Raw genomic sequence first — 24430 nt, 5'->3', positions numbered from 1 at the left:
ACTGACATGCTATAGGCACACAGCTGGAGCAGCTTATTACAACCGCAGAACTGCTAGTGTAGCCAGCAAAAACAATTTTCTCTGTTCACTATACTGAATGGAGTGAAATGTGGAGATTTTTGTCCCAATTAAACCAAATGATTCTACTGCTTCCATGTTGATGGCCTCTGGCAAAGGAATATTATTGAGGTCTGAGTGAAGAGAGACTTCATGGATGTTGCCCGCTTAACCCATTATAGACCGGGAAATAATCTGTGTCATTTTATAGATTTCTTTGGCTATTCAAAAAATAGCAGACATACAAGCTCATAGCCGCGCTATGATATGTAGATCTGCTATTTGTTGATTTTTTTTTGGCAAATCTTTGAATATATATATTTTTAATGCGAACATTTGTAACTCAAATCTTTGCTTCTGGGCCGGGGATTCTACAAATGTCTTCTAAATCCTTATGCTGCTATAATCAGTGGTTCTCAAACGTTTTCATGTCAAGGACCACCCAAAATTATGTGTATTTGACCCCCATCTCAAAACATGTTGTTCCAGGGACCCCCAGAAGCAAAGATTTGAGTTAAAAATGTTCCCTTTAAAAAACTATATACAGTATATTCAAAAGATTTGCACACATTTTCACAATTTAAAAAAAATAGCAGATCTACAAGCTCGTAGCGTGGCACTCAGTGCCGCCCTATGAGCTTGTATATCTGCTATTCTTGAATAGCCAAAGCAAAAAATAATGGTTAAAGTGGTTACACAGATGCGTTCCCGGTTTTAATGGGTTAATGGAAAGTAAAACCCATTTAATTGCCAGCGTTGGAGCAATGCTGCCATGATGGTTCCTTTGAGGCGTTCAGCTGTGATTTGGTATGATCTGAGATGGTCATTGAAGGCGTTAGTAAGTAGGCTTTCTCACAAGTTTGGTTTACACACAGTATTGATTTGAAGAGACATGTGATCTTTCTTCCACGCTAATGAACATCCATAAAATCAAAAGTCTGCTGTTTAAAGGGCAAGACCACTTTAGTAGAGGTTTGGGCTGTGTAATTAACCTTGCCATGATGTAACTCCAAAGGTGGACAAGAAGTCCAAAATAATTGCTCCGTCGATTAGAAATTGATAATTCAAAATATGCTCCTCGTTGACTTACATTGTACGGTCAAACAGCTCTCAAAGTCACTATTTTAGCATGTAAACAAAGCTGATTCAGACAATATAGAACATAATAAAACCCAGTACTGTTTGTTTTTTTCATGAAAATGTCAACTTCCTGTTGAAGAGAACACCGAATCTTCAAATAATAAAATCAGCAGGAAGTTAACTTTTTTATAAAAAAAAACTAAAAGTACTGGGTTTGGTGATGTGCTATATTGTCTGAATCAACTTTGTGTTCATTTACATGCTAAAAGAGTGACTGAGAGCTGTTTTACCATGCAATGTAAGTCAATCAGGAGTATAATTTTAATTATCAATTTCTAATCAATGGAGCAACTATTTTTTACTTCTTGTCCACCTTTGGAGTTACATCATGGCAAGGTTAATTACACAACCCAAACCTCTACCAACGTGGTCTTGTCCTTTAATCACAAGAACTAACATGTCATCTCTCATTTTCAGTGCTCATCTTTCAACTCATTTGCATCTGATCGGACAATTCTTAAGTGATGTAATTGTCTGTAATTTAGCTATGCTTAAATAAGCATTTACATATTTGCTTTCTATTGATTATGTGTCCGTATGTTACAGTATACTGTACTGTGTGAGGGAGGACATTTAGATTCTGGACACCTAGTCGTCAAGCCCTCACAAGCCTTTCCCCAGGGACAGGTGTGTTTACTTTTGGGCATAATAGATAAGACCTTTATGGATGGAGCTAAGCTTTTATTCAAACATGGGCTGTGTACGTACACCACGTAATAACATGCACAAGGACATCGCCTTGAACCGTCATGGTGGCCAGAGGCAGTGAATCTGCTAAAGGAAACCAATTATCCAACAGCATGAAAATCTCCGCCAATGTGGAATTTGCTCGATTGAAGTCTTTGCGTGCCTTTACATAAAGGGCGAGGTTGTACTTCTGCGTGTCTTTCAATGCATTTTCACTTTGCTGCAGAGCCTTATTCAAAATCTGCAAAGATGAGAATTTCAAAGGGAAATTAATAAAAGGGTGGGCTATAAACGTTAGTTGGATAGTGCCAAAGGCGATATGCAGCACATTTTCTTGACAATAAATCAATAGTGAGGAAGGCAGCTTGGCCATCCTTGCCAGTGAAGTAAACACCCAGAAACAATTGGATTGGTGTACCACTTATCGGCAGAGAACTCTGATAGTAAAAATTTGCAAAATGTACAGTATTATGTGAGAGAAATGGTGCATGCACATCCACTGTGATACTATACTATATAAATACTATAAGAAATTTATAATAATTATATTAAAAAAACTAAAATACTGTCCATACACTTTTTTTTAATTTATATTGGCCTATGTGACCTTGAATATGTAGAGGTTGTAAGACTTATGCTGGCGATAGAAATCAATGATAAACGCTGCTACACATGATTGTGATTCATTTTGTGATTTATGACAGAATGGTCTTATTTTAATGACTGTGTGCTCTGTGTTCAATTATTTTAACCACAGTCCATTATTTGTAATTACTGCTCATCCATGTGGAACATAATAACACTGATTATCAATTCCTGACACAGAAAACAGATACTATTAAAATACAGTTTACAGTGGTTGTGGGTGAGATATGTGTGGAGTTTTAAGCAATAATCGGTTTGCCCCAGGGAGACATAACTACAGAATGTTACAAACATGACAGGCTAGTAAGCAACGCTATAGCAAATGAAAAACAATTAATAATGGGTTCGTTAGATGAAGGTGTGCCCAAGCATCTGTGTGCCAATCTGCAAGTGTCAAATGTATTGGCACGTTTTGCACATTGGCACACCCAAATCTGACTCTGCTTACATCACAGTGCAGTATAAGGTCAGCAGCCTGCCGTGCTTTTAACCCACTGTAGTTTTAAACCTGACTAAATATCAACCTATAGAGTATCGTCCCGTTATAGCTTTCCTCTCACAAAGTGGCTTAAAGGGATAGTTCACCCCAAAATGACTTTTTTTCTATCAATTACCCCATGGAGACTTGAATTCATGGATTTGTTTTTGTTTTTGTCGCATTCCTAAGCCAATAATTTGATGACTGGCAGCAGTTCCGGTAGGAGACACAAAGAGTCTCCTTTGTGTCTCCTACCGAAACCACTGCCTATACCGGTCCGCTGGTCATCAAATTATTGGCTTAGGAATGTGACAAAAACAAAAAACAATCCATGAATTCAAGTCTCCATGGGGTGACTAATAGATAGGGAAAAAAAAATCGGTGAACTGTCCCTTTAATGCTAACTGCAGCCCATGTGTATTGAAGTGCATGGTGGTGCTCACTAATGGTGGGCATACAGTTCAATGTAGCCTGTGTGTATCAACAGGCCAGGTTTTGTATCTGTGTTCTGCAACATTGTAGCACGCTCTCAATCTCCATATCGACATGAGATACACAATTGGCAGCACAGTCTGTGTTTACACTCACTTCACGTGCCTATTATTGTCCAGTCTGCCAGTATCATCCTGGCAGCTCCTCAGCAGATGGTGTGTGGTTGCTGCTTCAGTGGTCTGTGCAGACCCCCCCGCCACGCCACCCTGTGACTAATGATTTCCTGTTCGTCACAGAGACACAGCCTTCAGAGGAATAAGGCTTGCACTGCAATTTCACCCGTGGATCTTATCAGACCTTATCAGATGCTTTCTGTACCTGGGACACAGTGGGGCTGTTGGCTTACATTTGACTCTGTTTGGCTTCATTTATTGTTTTGTTAGACGGTTATTTGTACCTTTTGCAACAGCTTTGATTTTTTTGATGACAAAAGAGCCCCTGCAAACCTTTGGTGTGTGCGTGCGTGCGTGCGCGCGTGCCGTGCATACGTGCGCAGTGGTGTAAAGTAACTAAGTACTTTTACTCAAGTACTGTACTTAAGTACAGTTTTGAGGTATTTTTACTTTACTGGAGTATTTCCAATTTTCAGTACTTTTACTTCTACTCCACTACATCTCAGAGGCAACAATGCGTTTTCTCAGTGGAGTGCTAGACCCAAAATCCAGTATACACAAGTCATCAAAAGTAGGAATTGAAAAAATCCCAAAAAGGGTAGCACATCCAAAATTTCAAATAAATGGAGGACAAAGTACTCACATTTCCACTTTTTTATTGGCACACACCAATAAACGAATGCTTACGCATTTCGGCTATGAGCCTTCATCAGAGCATTCATATCACATAGATTCAACTCGCTTTATTATACAAAAGGTCAGAGTTCACCTACAGCTGAAACCTTAAGTCAGTCACCAAGGTCCAATCACTTGTATGCAAGAATGATCGCTGATTATAGGCAATTTCAGGCATATATCATAAAGTAACACATCCAATAAACAGTGCGGGGGCATCAAAGACCGTCTTAACCCAAAAAGCATGTTAAGCTATAATCGTCATTCAGTCCATTGGCTGTCATCATAGTGTTGAGTGTGTATATCCACTGCATTTCTCTCTGGGACAGTTTCTTTAGAATATCACCCCCTCTGGGCATCACGACTTTCTCAAACGCACAGAATTTTAATGAAGAGGGTGAACCATGATGTGCTTCAGCATAATGTTTTGCAATTCCATGATCCATATTTCCTGTATGGATTGCAGTTGTGTGCTCTGATATTCTTTGTTTGAGGGGTCGTTTAGTTTGTGCCCTTACCTTGTACCTCAGTGAATATAGAGATTTGTGCTGTTCCTTTGTTGCTTATTTCTGTTGACCTTATGGATATTACTTTAGTGTTGCAATGTCAACTCGCTGCTAAAAGCTGTCGTTAACCTAACCTCATGGCCACAAACACTGGCGTTCATGATGAGATTTTGAAAAGATGAGCCTGTAGACCTCTCATAATAGACCAGAGCTCTCTTATTATGTATACTAAAGTTATGAGTTATAAGGGTCTCAGTGTTTTGGTGTACTAACACAAGGAAAGCTAATGGGCCGGACGAGTGCAGTGCTTTCCTCCTCAAAAACTTCGCATCTGAGTTGGCTCCTGTGTGGCAACCAATATTTCAAACCTCTGTAGACACACACATAATTCCTCTGTGTTGGAAAACCTCACACATAAAACCACTACCCAAAATCCAATGTCCAAAAGAACATAAGGATTATAGACCCATAGCTCTCACTTCAGTGATCATGAAATCACTGGAAAGAATACTGTTGCAACATCTTGTAAGTATAACTAAAGACAAATTCGACCCCTGTCAGTTTGCTTATAAGAAAGGTTGCGGTACAGAGGATGCGGTTGTCACACTGGTCCACTTCATTACAAAACACCTAGATAAGTCTAATAAGAATCATGCAAGGGTGCTGTTCTTAGACTTCTCTTCAGCTTTCAATACAATACAGTCTGATATTCTGGTGTCAAAGATGGTACAGTTGGAACTGAATCCATACTTAATTCACTGGTATGCTTCCTTCCTTACTAACAGAGTACAGAGGGTGAAAGTGAACAGAACCCTCTCCGCAGCATTAACTACTAATGTTGGTGCTCCCCAGGGTTGTGTAAGCTCAGCTGTACTTTTCACCCTTTATACTGACAGCTGTCGTACTGAGGAATGTCTGTCTGAATGTCGCACTGACAAACCAGACCAATACATTCTAAAGTACTCTGATGATACAGTTTTGATTTCTCTTTTGGATAGTTCCAGTGATCCTGGACTGCACCAACACAGAGTAAATAAGGTGGTGGAGTGGAGTGATAACAACGCTCTTATCATTAACACAAAAAAGACAGAGGAGATTGTTTTTGGTGCCCCACTAGAGATACACAGATCCCCCATTACTATTCATAGTGAACAGATCAACCAGGTATGTTCGTATACATACCTAGGAGTAGTAATTGACCACCTTCTGTCATGGAAAGACCAGATTGAATCAGTGGGTAAGAAGACAAAGCAAAGAGTCTATTTCCTTCGCCGCCTGAGATCTTTTGGTGCTAGTAGACAGATTCTTCTTTTGTTTTTCACTTCTGTTATTATGAGTGTTCTTCAGTACTGTAGTACCACCTGGTATGGATGTCTGTCTGTAGCCTTAAAGTCACAACTGCTGCAGCAACTGAACATTTGTTCAAAGATTGTTGGACAACCACTTCAGAGGCTCTATACATCTACGTATAATGACAGTATGATAAGGTTGGCAAGGAATATCACTTCAAACACAAGCCATGCTTTGTATGGAGAATATAGGTTGCTGCCTTCAGGAAGGAGATACAGTGTTCCTACATACAATAAGGTCAAACTGAAGAGGTCCTTTGTCCATCAGACGACATTGAGGCTTAATCAGGAGTTGTAGGCTTGGGGTAGGCTGAGAGGTGGACATTGCTCTTGTCTTTGTATGTCTTTATGTATGTATTCTGTTTTGTTTTCTTATGTCATGTTTATTGTTGCATACATGGCTGCTGTGTCGCAAGACAAATTTCAGTGTGAACTGACAATAAAGTATTATCGTATCGTATCGTATCGTATTACCTATGAATTTAAAGCTTATTAGAACTACCTTAGTATAAGCTACTGTACTTTGGAATTTGTAGGTAAAGGAATTAGGAAAGCATCAGATTTTTATACTTTGGCTATTCAAAAATAGCAGATCTACGAGCTTGTAGATCTGCTATTTTTGAAAAATCATGAACGTTTATGCAAATCTTCGAATATATTAATTTTAAGCAAACATATGTAACTCAAACCTTTGCTTCTGGGGGGGTCCCTGGAACAACATATTTTGAGATGGGCGTCCGCGGCCAAATACATATCATTTTGGGGGTCCTTGACATGAAAATGTTTGAGAACTACTGCTGTAGAGGAATTACCCGTCTCTCTTTCAGTCTTTTGTTGGACTCTAGCATGTTGGCTGCTGTGCATTTCCTACTATATTCAGCGTGCTCACGTCACAGGTACTGTTGAATAGTATGTACACACGCTCGGCCATCCATGAAGATGGATTTACACTTTGTCAATACTGATCAATGTGATCAATATTATGCCCAAAGGCAGGTTAAGTGTTTTCCTTTGTTGCGTTGTTACGTATACCGTACTACTACCGGGAACGCATCTGAGTCATTTTAAGATTTCTTTGGCTCTTCAAAAATAGTAGATATACAAGCTCATAGCACGGCACTGAGTGCCGTGCTATGAGCTTGTAGATCTGCTATTTTTTGGAAAAAATCTTGGAAGATTTGTGCAAATCTTTGAATATATATATATACATTTTTAACACAAATCTTTGCTTCTGGGGGTCCCTGGAACAAAATATTTTGAGATGGGGGGGGGGGGGGGGGTCCACAGACAAATACATATCATTTTGGGTGGTCTTTGACATGAAAAAAAAGTTTGAGAACCACTGATATTATAGCAACATAATTTTTTTTTTTTTTTTACTTTTAGGATTTAGAAGACATTTGTAGAATCCCCAGAAGCAAAGATTTGAGTTACAAATAAATAATGATAATAAAATAATATATTCAAAGATTTGCACAAATGTAAAAAAAAAGGAAAAATCTAAAAATGACTCAGATGCGTTCCTTGTTGACTTGCCAAATGAAATATTGCTTCAACATTCGAAGAATTGGATCAGTTTCTCTGCAGTAATATATTGTATTTTATATCCTAAAAATACAGTATTCCATCAATGTTTTAGAAACTCGCAGTGAAAGTGCAAGTGTGGGAGGAAGGCCAGACAAGCAGTCAAATGCACAGCATTAATTAAATGCATCAGTCTTTCCACTTGTTTGGCGCTCTGTCACATACTGCAAAGTCATTCAGAAGTAGAATTTAATGAGTGCCACCAAGTCTTGACTGTGCAATCAGTCTCATTGTTGTTGAGTCACACAGGGCTTAACGTTTAACACTATATGCTTGCTTAGAAGCTACTGTACAGTCCCTGCTGATTCTCTGCTAGGCCTGTGCATTTGTTTTTCCTTAGCTTGGGGACCATTACAGTATTGTCATCTGTGTGTGGTTAACAGAGAGGCCCTCTGTTTCTGATGTTTGGCACTGCAGTTTGCACAGTCGTATTTTGCACAATTAATTGTCATGATTTTAAGTATTTATTGAATGATAATCATGAGGGGCAAGTGCAATGTGTAATAGGTATGAGTGCGATAAGAGAACAACGGCAACGTGTTTGAAAAGTGCAATATAGGGAATGTGAGGTGATTATTATTAAAAGCTTAAAGGTAGGGTAAGTGATATTTTTTGTTATTTTTTTAATTCTTTGTTAAAAAGTACTATATTCTGATAGTAATCATTGCTACAGAGCGTTTGTTTGGTCACAGTGGTCTCTCCAGCTCTTTAGTAAACAGAATATAGTACATTTTCAGGTAGGTGACACAATTTAAGCCAATCAGGAGAGAGCACTGAAAATGCATTTTCTGTTAAATAAAGAGCTGAAGAGACATGGGAGACTCCTTTTACTGAACAAACATTCTATAGCAATGAGTACTATCAGAATATAGAGCTATTTAACACTTATGTTAACCAAAGTAAATCACTTACCCTACCTTTAACATGTCCCTGTAAGTTGTGTTGTGCTGTGGGCAGTGTAATTGGGCTGGACCAAGTCAGACGGGCCTAGGGGGGTTTGTAATGTGTATTTGGAATTTCTAGGGATATTGTTGTGTAATGTTGTAGTATGATTATCATTATTGGTGAAGTTCATGGAGTTTTAATAGATGTTATGAGAGTTAATGTTATCTGTATCTACAGTATGTATGTGTATTATTCGGTAATCTACCCCTTGACATGGTGGAGTCCAAACTAATTGCCTCCAGCTGAGTATAAAAGGCTGCCAGCAATAAATATATTCAGTTGGTGGTAGGATGAGGGCTGGACCCCACCCGTGTGGAGAGCTTCCTGTGTTCATGTATTTTTTGTATTGTCGGTGAACAATCAGAATAAATACACCTTTTTGGTTGCACCCTATCAAGGCCTCTGTACTAACTCCAACCGCTAAAGGGGTCATTCCTCACAGTGTGGTAACCAATGGATAATTCCATCACTTCCCTCCCTTCCCTATGACACCCTGGCCAACACTCTTTGCGTCCTGTATAGACTCTTCTGCCTCCTGGCTCCCAAACTGTGGAATGACCTCCCCCTCTCAGTCAGGACTGCAGACTCTCTCGCCATTTTCCACCACAGTCTGAAAACTCACTTCTTCAGATTCCACCTCGCCCCCAAATACTTTGGCCTCGTACACACATTTAAAGCACTTCACGCATGCTTTTCGCATGCCTCGTGGGAGGGGGGGGGGGTGTGTGAAACCGTTTCAATTCATTCCCTATGGAAGTCACGTGGTTTTGATGCGCTGACTTGTCGCATGGCTTCACGGCTTCACCCCTCCTCCCCATGCGACAAGTCAGCGCATCAAAACCACGTGACATTTGCTCTTTGCAGATGTACTGTATGTTGGTTACTTTATTCAGATACACTATTTGCTTGTTATATTCAGTTTAGAATGCAAAAGCATGTAGTTTAGACGGATGCTACAGCAGGTTTGATGTTTACCTGGTATCCTAGTACAGTAGCACTTCATTGTTTATTTCTTTGCAGTCTTTTTACCTGACCATTTTACCAGTGTTAGGGTTCATGCCATGTATTCCGATCTTGCATTTCGTAAGTCACTCTGGTATAAGAGTGACTGCTAAATGCTTAAATTGTAAATTGTAATTGTACTTTCCTTCTGGTTGAGTCTCTAGTAGTGTAATTATGTGAGCAGCTATCATTAGCCATTAGAGCGCATAATATCATTTCACTGTTGAGTTGCTTATTCTTCATTTGATATCAACGACTAAATATTCCCCCACGGCTCTGACAGGATTGGATTAGCTCATATATTTCCTGCCTTATCAGGTTCTGTGGAATTACAGTAAGTGACTCATCTTGGCTGGACCAGAATGGAGAGATCAAGGGACTACTTCAATGAGGGGACAGCAATTAGTCCCCATTCGTCTGGACAAGCTGGCCTTCAATGTCCGACAAGTCCTAACCTTTAATGTAAGGTTTCATAATCTTATTGCAGCCAATTAAGTGTCTCCAGTGTAGATAGAGCCATGCAGCGCTTGACTCTCTTGGTTCTCGGCTTTGCCTGTCCTTTGCTTTCCATTAGAGTTGTGTTGGTCCCTAATGGATCTTGACGCAGTGGTCTGGAGTAATGGCTTTGAAACGCTACGCTGAATCGATGCCTGGTGTTTTTCCTCTCTTAGCTAATTTAGTTTGGTAATAAGAGACGGTACAGAGGTCCTTTCCCTCCGCGTACAGAGCAGATTTAATCTGGCCTGCCCCGTCCTTCAGAGAGGGGTCAGGCTGCTTAATTAATTAACGATGAAACACGTACTGAAGACGTGATTTCAATGGAGGACTTAATTTGGGTGACTCCACTGCTCACCGTTCTCCTGTCCGCCGGTTGTCTTGCTAATTGTCACAGTGCATTGCCTGTCATGAATCACTTAAGGGCCTATACTATACCAATGGTTCTCAAAGTGGGTTCCGGAGACCCCCAGGGGTCATTGAGGGGTTTCCAGGAGGTTCCCAGCTAAATAAAACAAATGGACCCTCACTGGTTCTTGAGAGTGTACGCTACAAATGGAACAAAATCGGTTTGGTTCCGTTTGTACACTCTCATTAGTGGGCGTCCGTGGCTTTACTGCATACCAAACTGGCGGTCCTTGAAATTAAAATGTTTTAGAACTACTGCACTATGCTATGGTGTTCTTCAAGCCTAGAATAAGGTGGTGATGAGGAGGTCGTGCACACACATGGAAGAGAGACAGGTAATTCCTCTCTACAGCACCGGTTCTCCAAACTTTTCATGTCAAGGACCACCCAAAATGATATGTATTTGGCAGCGGACCCCCCCATCTCAAAATGTGTTGTTCCAAGGACCCCCCCCCAGCCTTCATAAGGTGGTACTGTGCAGACGTCACGTGCAGGGTTGCCAGATCTGCTTATTATAGTTTCCCCGCCAGATTTTATTTGAAAATAGCCGATCTACAAGCTCACAACGCGTCGCGATTGTGAGCTTGTAGATCTGCTATTTTCAAATTGCTGATGTATATGTTAAAGTGCACACATATAGTCGCTTCTTTTGGGCTGGTTTTCCTAGACCTGGTTGCTTGTTTCTCTCACAGAATCTGGCAACACTGGTCAAGTGCACACATAGAAGAGAGGGAGGATATTTTCTCTTCATGTATATTATAACAATCTATCACAATCACCCTCTGATCTAAATGACCATGGCATGTCAACAGAGAACTCACATGAGAGTGCTTTTTCAATCCGCAAGATAAGGTCAAAAGAGCCATTTTGTGCATCATAATGGAACTGTTGTCTGGATCGTGATGTGGTTTATTACCTGAAACTGAAGGGTTGGTTACGGAGCCGCTTTGCTGGGAGGGAACGGGGAAAGGGAAAGCATGACTTTAATGCTCTGACAAGACAGAAATGGAGGCTTTGCAATGATGGAAAAATCAATTAACCTTGGCATGGAAGTGAACTCGTTGATCTCTCAGCACGCTTTTATTTGTGGACAAATATACCATCCTCTGGCCTGTGACCAGGGAGGGGGGGGGGGGGGGGGGGGGGGGTGTGTGTGTGTGTGTGTGTGTGTGTGTGTGTGTGTGTGTGTGTACTGCTACTCTATTATCAATCACATAGATAGCTTGTGTGCGTGTGCGTGCCTGCACTTTGCCACCTGTGAAGATCACTTTCCAGATCTCAGGGAAAGTGTCGTATTCAGGGGTTGAGAAGGTTATTCAGTCAACAAAAGTTGTCTCCTGAATTGGAATTTCTACAAGCTCTGAAACCAGCATTTTGAGGGCATCCAATCTCATTGGATTAACACATTGACTGCCAGGAATTAATTAATTAATTAATCCGCCTTGCCAGTGGTTTTACCTTATTTTGACGATCCACGGCACGCAGACCCACGGAAGCCACGATGTGGACACGGATGTAAACAAAAGCTGTCTGGGGGAGGGGGAGGGTCTCTTCTATCCACCGGAACAAAACAAAAACATTTTAACGTCCGTTCTGTTGTTATCGGCAGTTGGATATGGCTCGTTTTCACCAAAAAAAACAAGAGTCTGGGAGAAGAAATCCGATCTAGAAGTGTTTTTCTAAATCTCAAAACATTGGAGTCAACAGAGTTTTTTTTGGGGGGGATGACGACATTTCCGCTTCAATCATTCTCTCGCGGTCAAGGGATCTTTCATAGGTTGGCGAAGAGGTTGCCCTCTAGCGTAATCACTAAAAACATGTTTTATTTAAAAGAACGCATATGCGTCCTTGGCGGTGAAGCGTTGGATTTGAAAGAACGCATATATGCGTCCTTGGCAGGCAATTAACTGCCCTCCCCGATCTTAACCACCCTAAACCCATGAATAAATGTAACCATTTCTAACCTAATGCCTTTTTATAACCTTACCTAAACTTCGCGCAATGCATTGTGGGTTTGATACTGCCGGTTTAGGATCCACTTGCTTGAACATAATGTCCACAAAAGATGAACTAAAATAAGCGTTCATGTGTGCGTTTCTTGATGTGCACGTGTTTTCATTGATGTGCACGTGTTTTCATTGATGTGCACTTGTTTTCATACTGTACTGTGTTTGTCTGTACTGTGCTCTTCAGATTATGAGAAAATATTCCCTCAGTTTCTACTTCAAAATCCCATTTAACTCTGAATGCACAAATGGGACTAAATGGACTCTTGTCCATGCTAATTTAACTCCAAAGTGTGTACAAATGGGACCAAATGGACTCTTGACCATTTGGTCCCATGTGTACACACTTTGAAGTTAAATTAGCACTACGTTTTTTTACTGGGCATTTTTGTTTTCCAGCATTGGGGTTGCAGGGATTCATTTCCATAAACCAACGTTATTTTTTAGATAATATCCATTATTTATATGCAATCTGTTTACAAAGACATGGAGCAAAGATTTTTTTTTTATTACCATTGAGCTAATAGAGCCTGTCTGCTTGCTCAGGGGATACAATATAATCTTGACCATCAGGTCAAAATTTGTGTCAGATCCTGTGTCTACAGTAGGTGATACATGACCTTTGACACGATCTAAATGTCTCAATAGAAGAGCAGAGAGACAAAATACAACCACCCCAATTGTATAAGTTATATTGTAATACTATTAACACACTTTACCATACAGATTGGACACAATTATATTTTATTAATTTTAAAAAGTTACAAGGTGAAGCAAATGTGGCTTCCGTTCTCACTCACTAACGCTGGCATCAGGGTTAGACATACAGCTGCCAGTCAGTCTCGCCTCTGTGACTTTCCTCTGGATTAAGACATGTTCCCTCCACATGCAGCAGAACCCACCCATCTTCTAAAGCCTCATTTATCTGAGATCTGCCTGGACCGCTGGCGTAGCGGTCCAGCCTGACAGCGTGTTGCGGGTTTGAGTCCCGATCTCGACGGCCTTTTCTGCATGTCACTCCCCATCTTTCTCCCCATTTCCTGTCAGCCTGTCCTTCAATAAAGGCATTAAAGGAGAAATCCGGACATTTTAAGTGTTATCTTTGATGTGTCGTTACTCACCTACCAACGTAGAAAGTGGCGTTGTTTTTTTCCAGCGATTCCCCTGTCGTCATTTTTTCGACCCCCTCCGTTGGCATAATGGGAGCGCTAACGTTGTTTGCTTATTTCTCTCCCTGGCAACACCGAGTTGCCAGGTTCTGGGAGAGAAACAAGCAACCAGCGTTAGCTCGTTCGGCATTAGCGATAGCTTCTCAGGGACTTTCAGTGCATGTTTGAGTATCATGAGACTCTACAATGAGTAGTAGTAGAGAAAAAAATAACTTTGCATCGGTTATAATAGACGAATTTCCCTTAGCTCCCATTATGCCAACGGAGGGGGTCGAAAAAATGACGACAGGGGAATCGCTGGAAAAAAACAACGCCACTTTCTACGTCGGTAGGTGAGTAACGACACATCAAAGATAACACTTAAAATGTCCGGATTTCTCCTTTAAAGCCCCCCCAATATTTTTTGGAAAAAGAAGTAAATAGCAGATCTACAAGCTCAGGTCGTGTCGCTCTGCGGCGCGTTCTGAGCTTGTATAACTCAGCCTTAATGCTCCACTCATAACCTCTCCTTCAACTCACACACTTTAACCACTTAAACCCCATATGGGTAACCGGAGTCCCTAAGGGCTCAATACTAGTGTATTTTATGTTTTTTTTTTCTTTAACGAGTCGCGTTGTGAGCTTGTCGATCTGCTATTTTCAGCGAAAGCTTTCCCCACAATATCAATGCTGGGGTTTAAGTGGTTAAGCCACATCACACCTCCATGTCAAGTATCTTCAGCCAGAGAATACTGTACATCTTTGCACATCCCAGTCATCATTATCCGCCCAAAAAGAACCTTTTGTCCCATTTTATATCCAGAAATATAATGCTGTTGTCTACTTCAGTGTAAAATGAATAACAATGCCATGTTACATAAAATCATTAGCTCTTCACTTGAGACCCATGCTGTCATCAGTAACATAATTATTGTTAAAGAGAGTGTTGACCACTTGTCGTGTCGTGGGAAGTTCAACACTCTATTTGTCATCACAGACAGTGTTAGAGATTATTGCAGAGTGTTGACAAATTGATTATTATCATGCCTCTATAGTAGGCAACCTCCTAATTAGGGAATATTTTATTGCAAATCATGAAATATGATAGAAAGGGAAGAATCAATGGTTTTTGAATTAATTCCACAAAGGATACAAAAGTAGACTATATTTGAACAGTTTACTCATAGTATTATTTGCAGTTTAAAAAATAGTACCGCAAACACAAGCCAAGTTACCATGATACTGCTGGGTGTTTTTTCTTCACATTTGGATACATGGATTGATAAACCTCTGACAACATGGAACCAGGTCTACTTTAATGTTCTGGAATATTTGTCTTTATAGCCGTTATAAAATATTGTTCCAATTCTTTCTTTCTTTTATTCTCTGTTTCGACAATGATGAAGTACGTCTAGGTTTCCAAATGCCCACTGACAGTAGGTGAGATACTGACCTACCCACGTTTAATCAGACTATTGATTGGTCTAATAAAGAGATACTGGCCTACCAACAGGGCTCAGTAGGCGTTTTGTATAAAGTATAGTTGTGGACCGCGTCAGAGGCGCGCCGTCTCAAGCGAACTTGAGCCACGAGAGGCACCACCGAGCGAGCTAAAGCGAGCGAGTTGCCGTGCAGAACGTTGCAAAGTTCGTTTGAGCCGACTCAGCGCCGTCCGAGTTATGTAACGATAGGCACAGAATCGTAAATCATGTTTTGGGGACTGAGCCCCGTCGGTAGGTCAGTATCTCACCAATCAATAGTCTGATTAAACGTGATAATGTCTCATTCAGTGCATTGAAAGCATCCAAAGCCGGTTCATGTCCTCTCCTGTCTGAGAGAGGTAACTGCAATAGTTAACGCCTGCTTCGAACGTGGGTCTCTTGCGTGGGAGTCCAAACATCTACCGTTCATCTCTGAGGGAATCCCTGGTTGTCCAGGGGAGGTATTGAGCTTATAAACTTCGGTAGAGCTACTTGTCAACCAGTAGGTTTCCTAATCCTACCCGACACCAAAATCTAACTTTCTCAGTGGAAGCACAGGGAGACTCCAACCACTGCAGATGTAGATTACTAGTTATGTCGTATTAACATACTCTACCATACAGATTGGTTAAATAACATGTGTTTTCATTCAAATAAGTTTGGGATTGCAGCTTAAAACCTAATGATACGTAACCTGCAAGGTTAGTTCAGGCAGTTTACACTCGAGAGGTTTCATTACTGCTCATTACTATGTGGCTGTATACAGCGTCATGCAAGACCCATACGTCATACACTGACGTGGCAATCAGCTGACCAATTGGGCGGGTTACTTAAGCTCACCTACATCTGTGTTTCTTCTGCTTTGTGTGTTCTGGTTTGTTGTCATGCGGCTGTTTGCTCCCACCGCCACCCCAGCACCACCAGTGGGCTCTGCTATTGGTTCTGTTCCCCATGGGGGGTTGTTATTATATATCTATCTCCCTGCTCTTAATGGTTAATGATGGTTGTTTAATTGTGCTGAGCAGGGAGAAAAATGTAGCAGAGCCTGAACGCCAAGATGAAATATTACATCCACACTTGTATTCTCATTCTATAATATTGGTTCAATGTATTCGTGAGTTATCTGACTGAAATGCCATTTCAGCAAAACTGAAATGAGACGTATAGATTCAATAGTACACTCATATCCAGGTTGATGCCCAGGCCCAAACAACAAAAGTAAATACACCGGTAATCAGGGTTGGGAAGTAACGGATTACATGTAACGCCGTTACGTAATCAGAGTAAAAAAAAAACGTAACGGTAACGTCTTAGAGTACATTTTAAAATGTGTAATCTGGATTACAGTAACGGGGGTGTTGTAACGGGGGTTACATGAAGATTACATTCTCCCCTTCCCCTCATTAATTTTACAAACAAGTTATACATTATTATAACACCAAACAACCACCTGCAAGAGCGCACACTCCACACAGACGGCAATGGATTGGAGTTGAGCGCAGCGCGCACCTCTCTGTGTAAAATCCCCACAGACAGGAGGCTGCTGCTGCGTCAGGGCGGTGTTGCCAGAATTTGCGAGAGAAATAAGCAACCAGGTCTATGAAAACAAGCCCAAAAGAAGCGACTATAAAAGTCCACACAAGCACTTCAAAGCTATATCGGTCGTCCATTAAACAATGAGCATATTTATATATGTTGGCTATTTGAAAATAGACGATCTACAAGCTCACAACCGTTCTACCATTATTTACAAGCAACTTCAGAAAAATAAGCCCAATGTGGCTTATAATAATCAGACCAGGCAACACTGCAGACGGAGATACTACATAGGAGAGCATTGGATTGGGGATAAATAATCGGTAGCGCAGTCTTCTCTTTTATGTCAAATAAAATGAGGCTTTTTATTTAAAGAGTAGCTTACGGGGTATAAATATAATTTTATAGGGTGAGTTCTTTGTAGACTATATAAATGAGTCTTTACTGTCTAGTCAATGTTTACAGGGTCACAGGCAGATTACATTCTCCCCTTCCCCTCATAAATTTTAAAAACAAGTTATACATTATTATAACACCGTCACCAAACATTAAAATAATAATAAGTCGAAATAACAGTATGCATGTCGCATGCGACGACCCGTAGGGTGCCTACGCTGTGTCGCTTCCTAGTGGCTGCTTCAAAAAGCTTTCTTGGTGGCTGCCCACTGGAACTGCGCAGTGACGGTGAGCAGCACTGCAGTAGCGGTCTTAACTGTAGGCAAGGTTAGGCAACCGCCTGGGGCCTCAAAAGTCAGGAGGCCTCATGAGTAGGGATGGTAGGCTACTGAATGGATGCGTGGAGACGGTCAGGACGCACAGCGTGCACCTCTGTCAATATGGTAATGGTAGACACCAGTTCTCTGGTTGAGATTCAACATCAAGTGAAACGCTGCACATAACCAGTGATAGGTTAGATTTAAAGCCTATATTCCAGTTTATAATGCGCGGAAGCCAAGCAACACTTTTGACAGAGAGAGAGGGGGGGGGGGGAATTAAGAAATACTATATTTTAAATAGTGAAAAATACAGAAAATAGGGGGAAATACATAAAATCTCTAATCTGTGATTCTAATGTGATTAATGTGACCCCTACAGTCAGTGAAGTCCAGTGCTGAATGTGACAAATATTGAGACAAATAGGCTATAACCCAATACATAATTTAATGAAATAAATGGGTTATATTTTACAGATAGTTACACTATTCTTGTACTATATTAAAATTAAGTCATCCTTAAACTTCAAGTTAAATTAATTATTTCTGTGGACTTAAAAATCATCGTTTTATTTGATGGCCTTCTTTTTGATTGGCCTTTTACAGGCCCTACCAGCCTGTAGGGGGAGGTAGAGAGTAACATATTATAATACCAGCCTGTAGGGGGAGGTAGAGAGTAACATATTATAATGCCAGCCTGTAGGGGGAGGTAGAGAGTAACATATTATAATAGCAGCCTGTAGGGGGAGGTAGAGAGTAACATATTATAATAGCAGCCTGTAGGGGGAGGTAGAGAGTAACATATTATAATAGCAGCCTGTAGGGGGAGGTAAAGAGTAACGTATTATAATACCAGCCTTTAGGGGGAGGGAGAGAGTAACATATTATAATAGCAGCCTGTAGGGGGAGGTAGAGAGTAACATATTATAATACCAGCCTGTAGGGGGAGGTAGAGAGTAACATATTATAATAGCAGCCTGTAGGGGGAGGTAGAGAGTAACATATTATAATAGCAGCCTGTAGGGCAGGGGTGTCAAACTCGCGGCCCGCGGGCATTTTGCGGCCCGCGGAAAGGTCCAGTGCGGCCCGCGAAATACTTTTACAAATAGTGAATTGATACTACCTCTAACAGACAGAGTCGGAGTTTACACGTTACCTTGCTGAGCGTCCAAGCAGCTCTCCCCCCTCCCCCACTGGCTGGCAAGTACCTCTGATGGCCCGGTAGTCAGCCAACATTCCACAGCCAGCTGTGGACTGTTCTGGCTGATTGGCTCGTTAACCGTCTATTCAACTAGCTAGTATTCTCTCTCTCTCTCTCTCTCTCTCTCTCTCTCTCTCTCTCTCTCTCTCTCTCTCTCTCTCTCTCTCTCTCTCTCTCTCTCTCTCTCTCTCTCTCTCTCTCTCTCTCTCTGACAGACACACACACACACACACACACACACTCTCTCTCTCTCTCTCTCTGTCAGTCAGACAGACACACACACACACACACTCTCTCTCTCTCTCTCTGTCAGACAGACACACACACACACACACACACTCTCTCTCTCTCTCTGTCAGACAGACACACACACACTCTCTCTCTGTCAGACAGACAGACAGACAGACAGACAGACAGACAGACAGACACACACACACACACACACACACACACACGAAGAAAGGAAAGGAGGAGCTCGCACTATGAGCTTGTAGATCTGCTATTTTTGAAAAATCATGGAAATCTTTACAAATGTCTCCTAAATCCTAACAGTTTTCTGAAACACTTATGTTGCTATAATATGTGGTTCTCTAACTTTTTTATGTCTATATATATATATATATATATATATATATATAATATAGTTTCCTTGTTGAAGGTATGCCTGCATAAAAAGAATGTTGTGTACAGTGATCTATAGCTGAAACCTGAGAACAATGGGCACACATTAGCTAACAGAAACAAAAAATGTAAATGTTATTGGCCGTTCTGATGAGAACATTATCATAACCACACACATTACCTCACACATTACCAGGTAATGAATTTAATTGTTGTATTTCAAATGGATGGGCTCATTACAAATTGCATTGTTTGATTTTAATGTAAATAATTAAAGTAGCTAATCTTCATAAAACATTTTTTAAAGTGATATACTGTAGTTATAGCAGTGACTGAGATGTAGTGGAGTAGAAGTAAAAGTTCTGGAAATTGGAAATACTCTAGTAAAGTAAAACTCAAATCTTTAGGTACAGTACTTGAGTAAATGTAATTAGTTACTTTACACCACTGTTCTATAAATGTAATTATTTAACCACCCACACACATTACCAGGTATTGTTTAACTTCAAATTGAATTATTGTACTTAAAATGGTTTATAATAATAATAATAATAATAACAAGACAAGACAACAGATTGAAAAACAATGCTGTATAACTGAATGCGTGTGAGCGCGCATGTGCGTCCGCAACTGGTTCCTGCCCACCTCAAGTCACCATTTGACCAATCTTGCCCGGACACCAAAATGAGTTCGACACCCCTGCTGTAGGGGGAGGTAGAGAGTAACATATTATAATAGCAGCCTGTAGGGGGAGGTAAAGAGTAACGTATTATAATACCAGCCTGTAGGGGGAGGGAGAGAGTAACATATTATAATAGCAGCCTCTAGGGGGAGGTAGAGAGTAACATATTATAATACCAGCCTGTAGGGGGAGGTAGAGAGTAACATATTATAATACCAGCCTGTAGGGGGAGGTAGAGAGTAACATATTATAATAGCAGCCTGTAGGGGGAGGTAGAGAGTAACATATTATAATAGCAGCCTGTAGGGGGAGGTAAAGAGTAACGTATTATAATACCTGCCTGTAGGGGGAGGGAGAGAGTAACATATTATAATAGCATGCTAACCTGGTCTATTCTATTTACTTGATCTCATCTAGCCTATGTATAGCCTTAGGGAATATAGGCTGTAAACTAAAGGCATTTAGTGTCTTTTTATTAAAGGCTATGCATTTTATTAGGTTTTATTATTTTTTTGTAAAGGTAAAGAGATTTTATTTGCCACTTTGCCCACACATGGATGGAGGTTAGATCCCATAGGGACGGTTGTGTTATTTAAAATGAGCTAGTTGTTGGTTGTCAAACAATCAAAATGTTACTGTAGGTCAAGATGCCTTTTCTTATGATCTGTTATTAGTTGACACAATGACTCTACAGTAATGTAACTGTTCAGAGAGGTCAAATTCTTAACAATTAAATGACCTTAACCATATTTCTGTTGTCCTTATCTTAATTTCATAGGCTCAACATTCTTGTCTATCAATGGTAAAACTTGTATTATCTAAATAAATAGAGTTTTGCTTAAAAGTAATCCAAAAGTAACTGAAAGTAACTAGTAGTTACTTTTTAAATGGAGTAATCGGGATTACGTTACTGACTACATTTTTTAGAAAGTAACTTGTAACTGTAGGGGATTCCTTTTTAAAAGTAACCCGCCCAACCCTGCCGGTAATGAAAAAGCTCCGCTTATTTATTTATTGCAGTGTCAACGTTTCGATCAATGTATATCTCCATCGGGACTTTGAAAAGTCCTGATAAAGATCCACATTGACCGAAACGTTGACAGCAATAAAAACAAGTATTAACCTCGACTTCAGAGCTTCCAACTCTTTTAATCCCTGTCCCTGTGTTTCTCTGCAGGTTTCGGGATGTCCACTCCCGTGACGGTGGCCGGGAAGGTGTTCCTGATCTTCTACGGGCTGCTGGGCTGCGCGGCCACCATCCTCTTCTTTAACCTCTTCCTGGAGCGCATCATCACCCTGCTGGCGGTGGTGATGAAGGCCGTGAGGGAGCGGCGGATCAGGAACAGCGGCATCCTCCCGCCGGGCATCCGCCACGACTTCTCGGCCTACAGCTTCCCCGGCTGGAAGCCGTCGGTGTACCACGTGATGCTGATCCTCGGACTGTCCGCCATCACCGTCTCCTGCTGCGCCGCGGCCATGTACACGCCCGTGGAGGGCTGGGCGTACCTGGACTCGCTCTACTTCTGCTTCGTCACGTTCAGCACCATCGGCTTCGGGGACTTCGTGAGCAGCCAGAACGCCGCCTACGGCTACCAGAGCCTCTACCGGCTGGCCAACTTCTTCTTCCTGCTGATGGGCGTGTGCTGCATCTACTCGCTCTTCAACGTCATATCCATCGTCATCAAGCAGGTGCTCAACTGGATGCTGGAGAAGATGAGCTGCCTGTTCTGCCAGCGCTGCAACAAGGCCAGCGCCTTCCTGAGCCGCCGCAACGCCATCCGACCGGGCTCCAAGAGCCGCCAGGGGGCACGCTCGGGTCAGGACTCTGACGGACCTATCGACAGCGACACGGAGGGAGGGGGACGCAGGCTGTCGGGCGAGATGATCTCCATGAAGGAGCTCACGGCCTCCAACAAGGTGTCTCTGGCGCTCATGCAGAAGCAGCTCTCGGACTCGGCCAACGGATATCCCAGGACAGTGTGTGGAAGCTCTCGCCATAACGGTTTCTCCGGAGGAGTCGGTGCCCTTGGTATTATGAACAACAGGCTGGCAGAGACCAGTAATTCCAGGTAGAGGAGCTGTGTGTTTGAAAGACGTTTGAGGAAGGGAATCAGCAGGAAGCACTGTTTTACCCTGCATGAAATAACACCTGAGGTCACTTCTCATGGTCAGAGACAGGGTTTTTTTTTTAATGGATTCTCAGTATCACTCTTGATGTGCATGATATGCATGACTTTTTCGAACGTATTGGTTGATATTGATGAGCCGTGGTGGTGATTATGATGATGATGATATTGGTGGTGGTGAGAGAATCTAAACCTGTACCTTCTTTATTACGTCATGTGACACGACTTGAAAACACGGAGGCCATAATCCAGTTTTTCCTATTCTTAAATCAATACCAACCTAGAACAAAATTACTGAGAACACAGTGTTATTTATTGTGCATCAGATGTAGTCAGCCATACACGATTAATATATCAGATTGAAATAGCGTACTGTATTGGAGCCAAGGGAATCACTCAGTGTGATCATTATTGCTTTTGAGCTTTTTTTTTACCAGTTTATTTGAATGTACATGGCGATAGAAAAACATTTAAACGGTAAAAAAAAAGGGAAATTTCTGGATGATATAGCACATATTAAACTATGCATTATATGTTTCCTCATGCATTATTTGCACCATTTGTAGACCTTTCATTCATTGGGGCAAAAACCCAGATTTTCTTGACACTGGGGCGAGTGGAGAGAACGGTTGTCATGTGTAGTGGTGGTGTGGTATTATAGATGTTTTTTTTTAGGTTTGACAGGATATTACAGAGGGCCACAGGGCTTCAAGCTGCAATTTCCTATTTTGCCAAATAGAGAGGAGTGGAGTGGAGTAGAATGAGAGTGGAAATCCTTTGCCCTTGAGAGAGGTGGAGCTGGGCTTCTTATCAGCTCAGAACATGCTTTCAGGGACCCGAGACCTTGACTTGAAGGGTATCTGTAGGATGCAAGAAGGCACTTTCTCACACTCTTCTTCTGCAGCTAGCTGTGTGCAACAGGGGGGAAATGATAAAAAAAGCCCTGCTTTGTCAAGTGTGGGGGAGGGTCGTCACGCACTATTTACACTGAAAACTAACTGTATGTGGGCTTATTTATTATTTTGAATTAAAGGAGTAGTTCACCCAAAAAAAAACGTATTTTCTATCAATTACTCTCCCTATGAAGCATTGAATTCATGGAGATTTTTTAGTTTTTGTCGCATTCCTTAGCCAATAATTTGATGACCGGCGGTCTCTCCGGTAGGAGACTCAAATGAGACTCTTTGAGTCTCCTACTGGAGACATTAGCATCTTTCCGCCGGTCATCAAATTATTGGCTTAGGTATGTGACAAAAACAAAAAAATCTCCATGAATTCAATGCTTCATGGGGAGAGTAATTGATAGAAAATAAGATTTGTTTGGGGTGAACTACTCCTTTAATTTAGGAGCAACATTGTTTATGTTCTGGTGGTTTTGATGGGTGGAAGGGTGTGGGAGAGGATAAAATATGGATGAGTTTGCCCTGCAGGCACATTATGTTAATGAGAGAGACAGATCAGTGGAGTAGATGTTTTTTAGTTCTGGAAAATAAAACTTGTTCGCTCAAAAAAAAAAGGTCTCTCTGAATAGAGAATAGAATAGACCAGGCTGGTTATAAGATACAAAACCACTGCAAATCCTCAGGATTTAGCAGTGATGGAATGAACCAAAGGCACAGAGAGGTTATTAGGTTACCATGACAGGGAAATTGTCCCAGAGAGAGGAGAGGAGGGCGAGATGGAGAGATGGAAGGGACGGCTTTGCTGACTTGAGAGACAGAGAGTCTCGGAGACCAAGTAAAGGCCTGATAATATTAGGGCTGTCACGATTACAAATTTAAGTTGACGATTAATTGTCACTCAAATACTTGCGAATAACGATTGTGTGTTTGGCCATTGAAATTTGGAACACATGGATAAAAATAATTTCTGTTTGCCTTTTATGCTTCGTAATAAAAAGTTGCACAGGGCAGATGACAAATCACTCAATATATAACAATTATTGACATTTAATAATTTTATACATTTCCATGTTGAAAAGTGTTCACACCTTTTCAAATATTTAAAAATAGCTGATCTACAAGCTTACAACGCATCACGAAGTAAAAGTATAAACGTATAACGTGATGCGTTGTAAGCTTGTAGATCAGCTATTTCTGCTTTTTTAAATATTTGAAAAGGTTTTTTTTTCAAAAAAAAATAATTGCGAATAGACGATTATGTAATAATTTGTGACAGGCCTAAGGGACAGCTTTGCTGAGGTGAACAGAGAGGGTCTCGGAGATCCAAGTATAGGCCTGGTGATGATAGTTTATAGGAGCTGGCAGTGCATGGAGAGAGAGGAGGAAAAACGACCCTGCTCGTACAATGCAAAATCCACAGTCTTTCTGCAGCCCAGGG

General features: G+C 41.2%; 1 protein-coding gene across 1 annotated transcript in view; it reads left to right on the top strand.

Annotated features, from left to right (window-relative positions):
- Positions 1-22037, top strand: part of kcnk12 (potassium channel, subfamily K, member 12) — a gene marked incomplete at both ends in the record, with an annotated part of 61188 nt that extends 39151 nt beyond the window's left edge. Inside the window, one exon of the mRNA XM_080448713.1 lies at positions 21142-22037. Within this exon, the coding sequence (XP_080304839.1) occupies positions 21142-22037 (896 nt within the window). The remainder of the gene's footprint in view (positions 1-21141) is intronic.
- Between the last annotated feature and the right edge of the window lie 2393 nt (positions 22038-24430).

Source organism: Gymnoscopelus braueri (genome assembly GCF_963280865.1).
Source record: "Gymnoscopelus braueri genome assembly, chromosome: 14".
In the NCBI taxonomy this organism is placed as follows: Eukaryota; Metazoa; Chordata; class Actinopteri; order Myctophiformes; family Myctophidae; genus Gymnoscopelus; species Gymnoscopelus braueri.
Note: the sequence above shows the minus strand (reverse complement) of the source record. Positions and strands in the feature narration are given on the sequence as shown.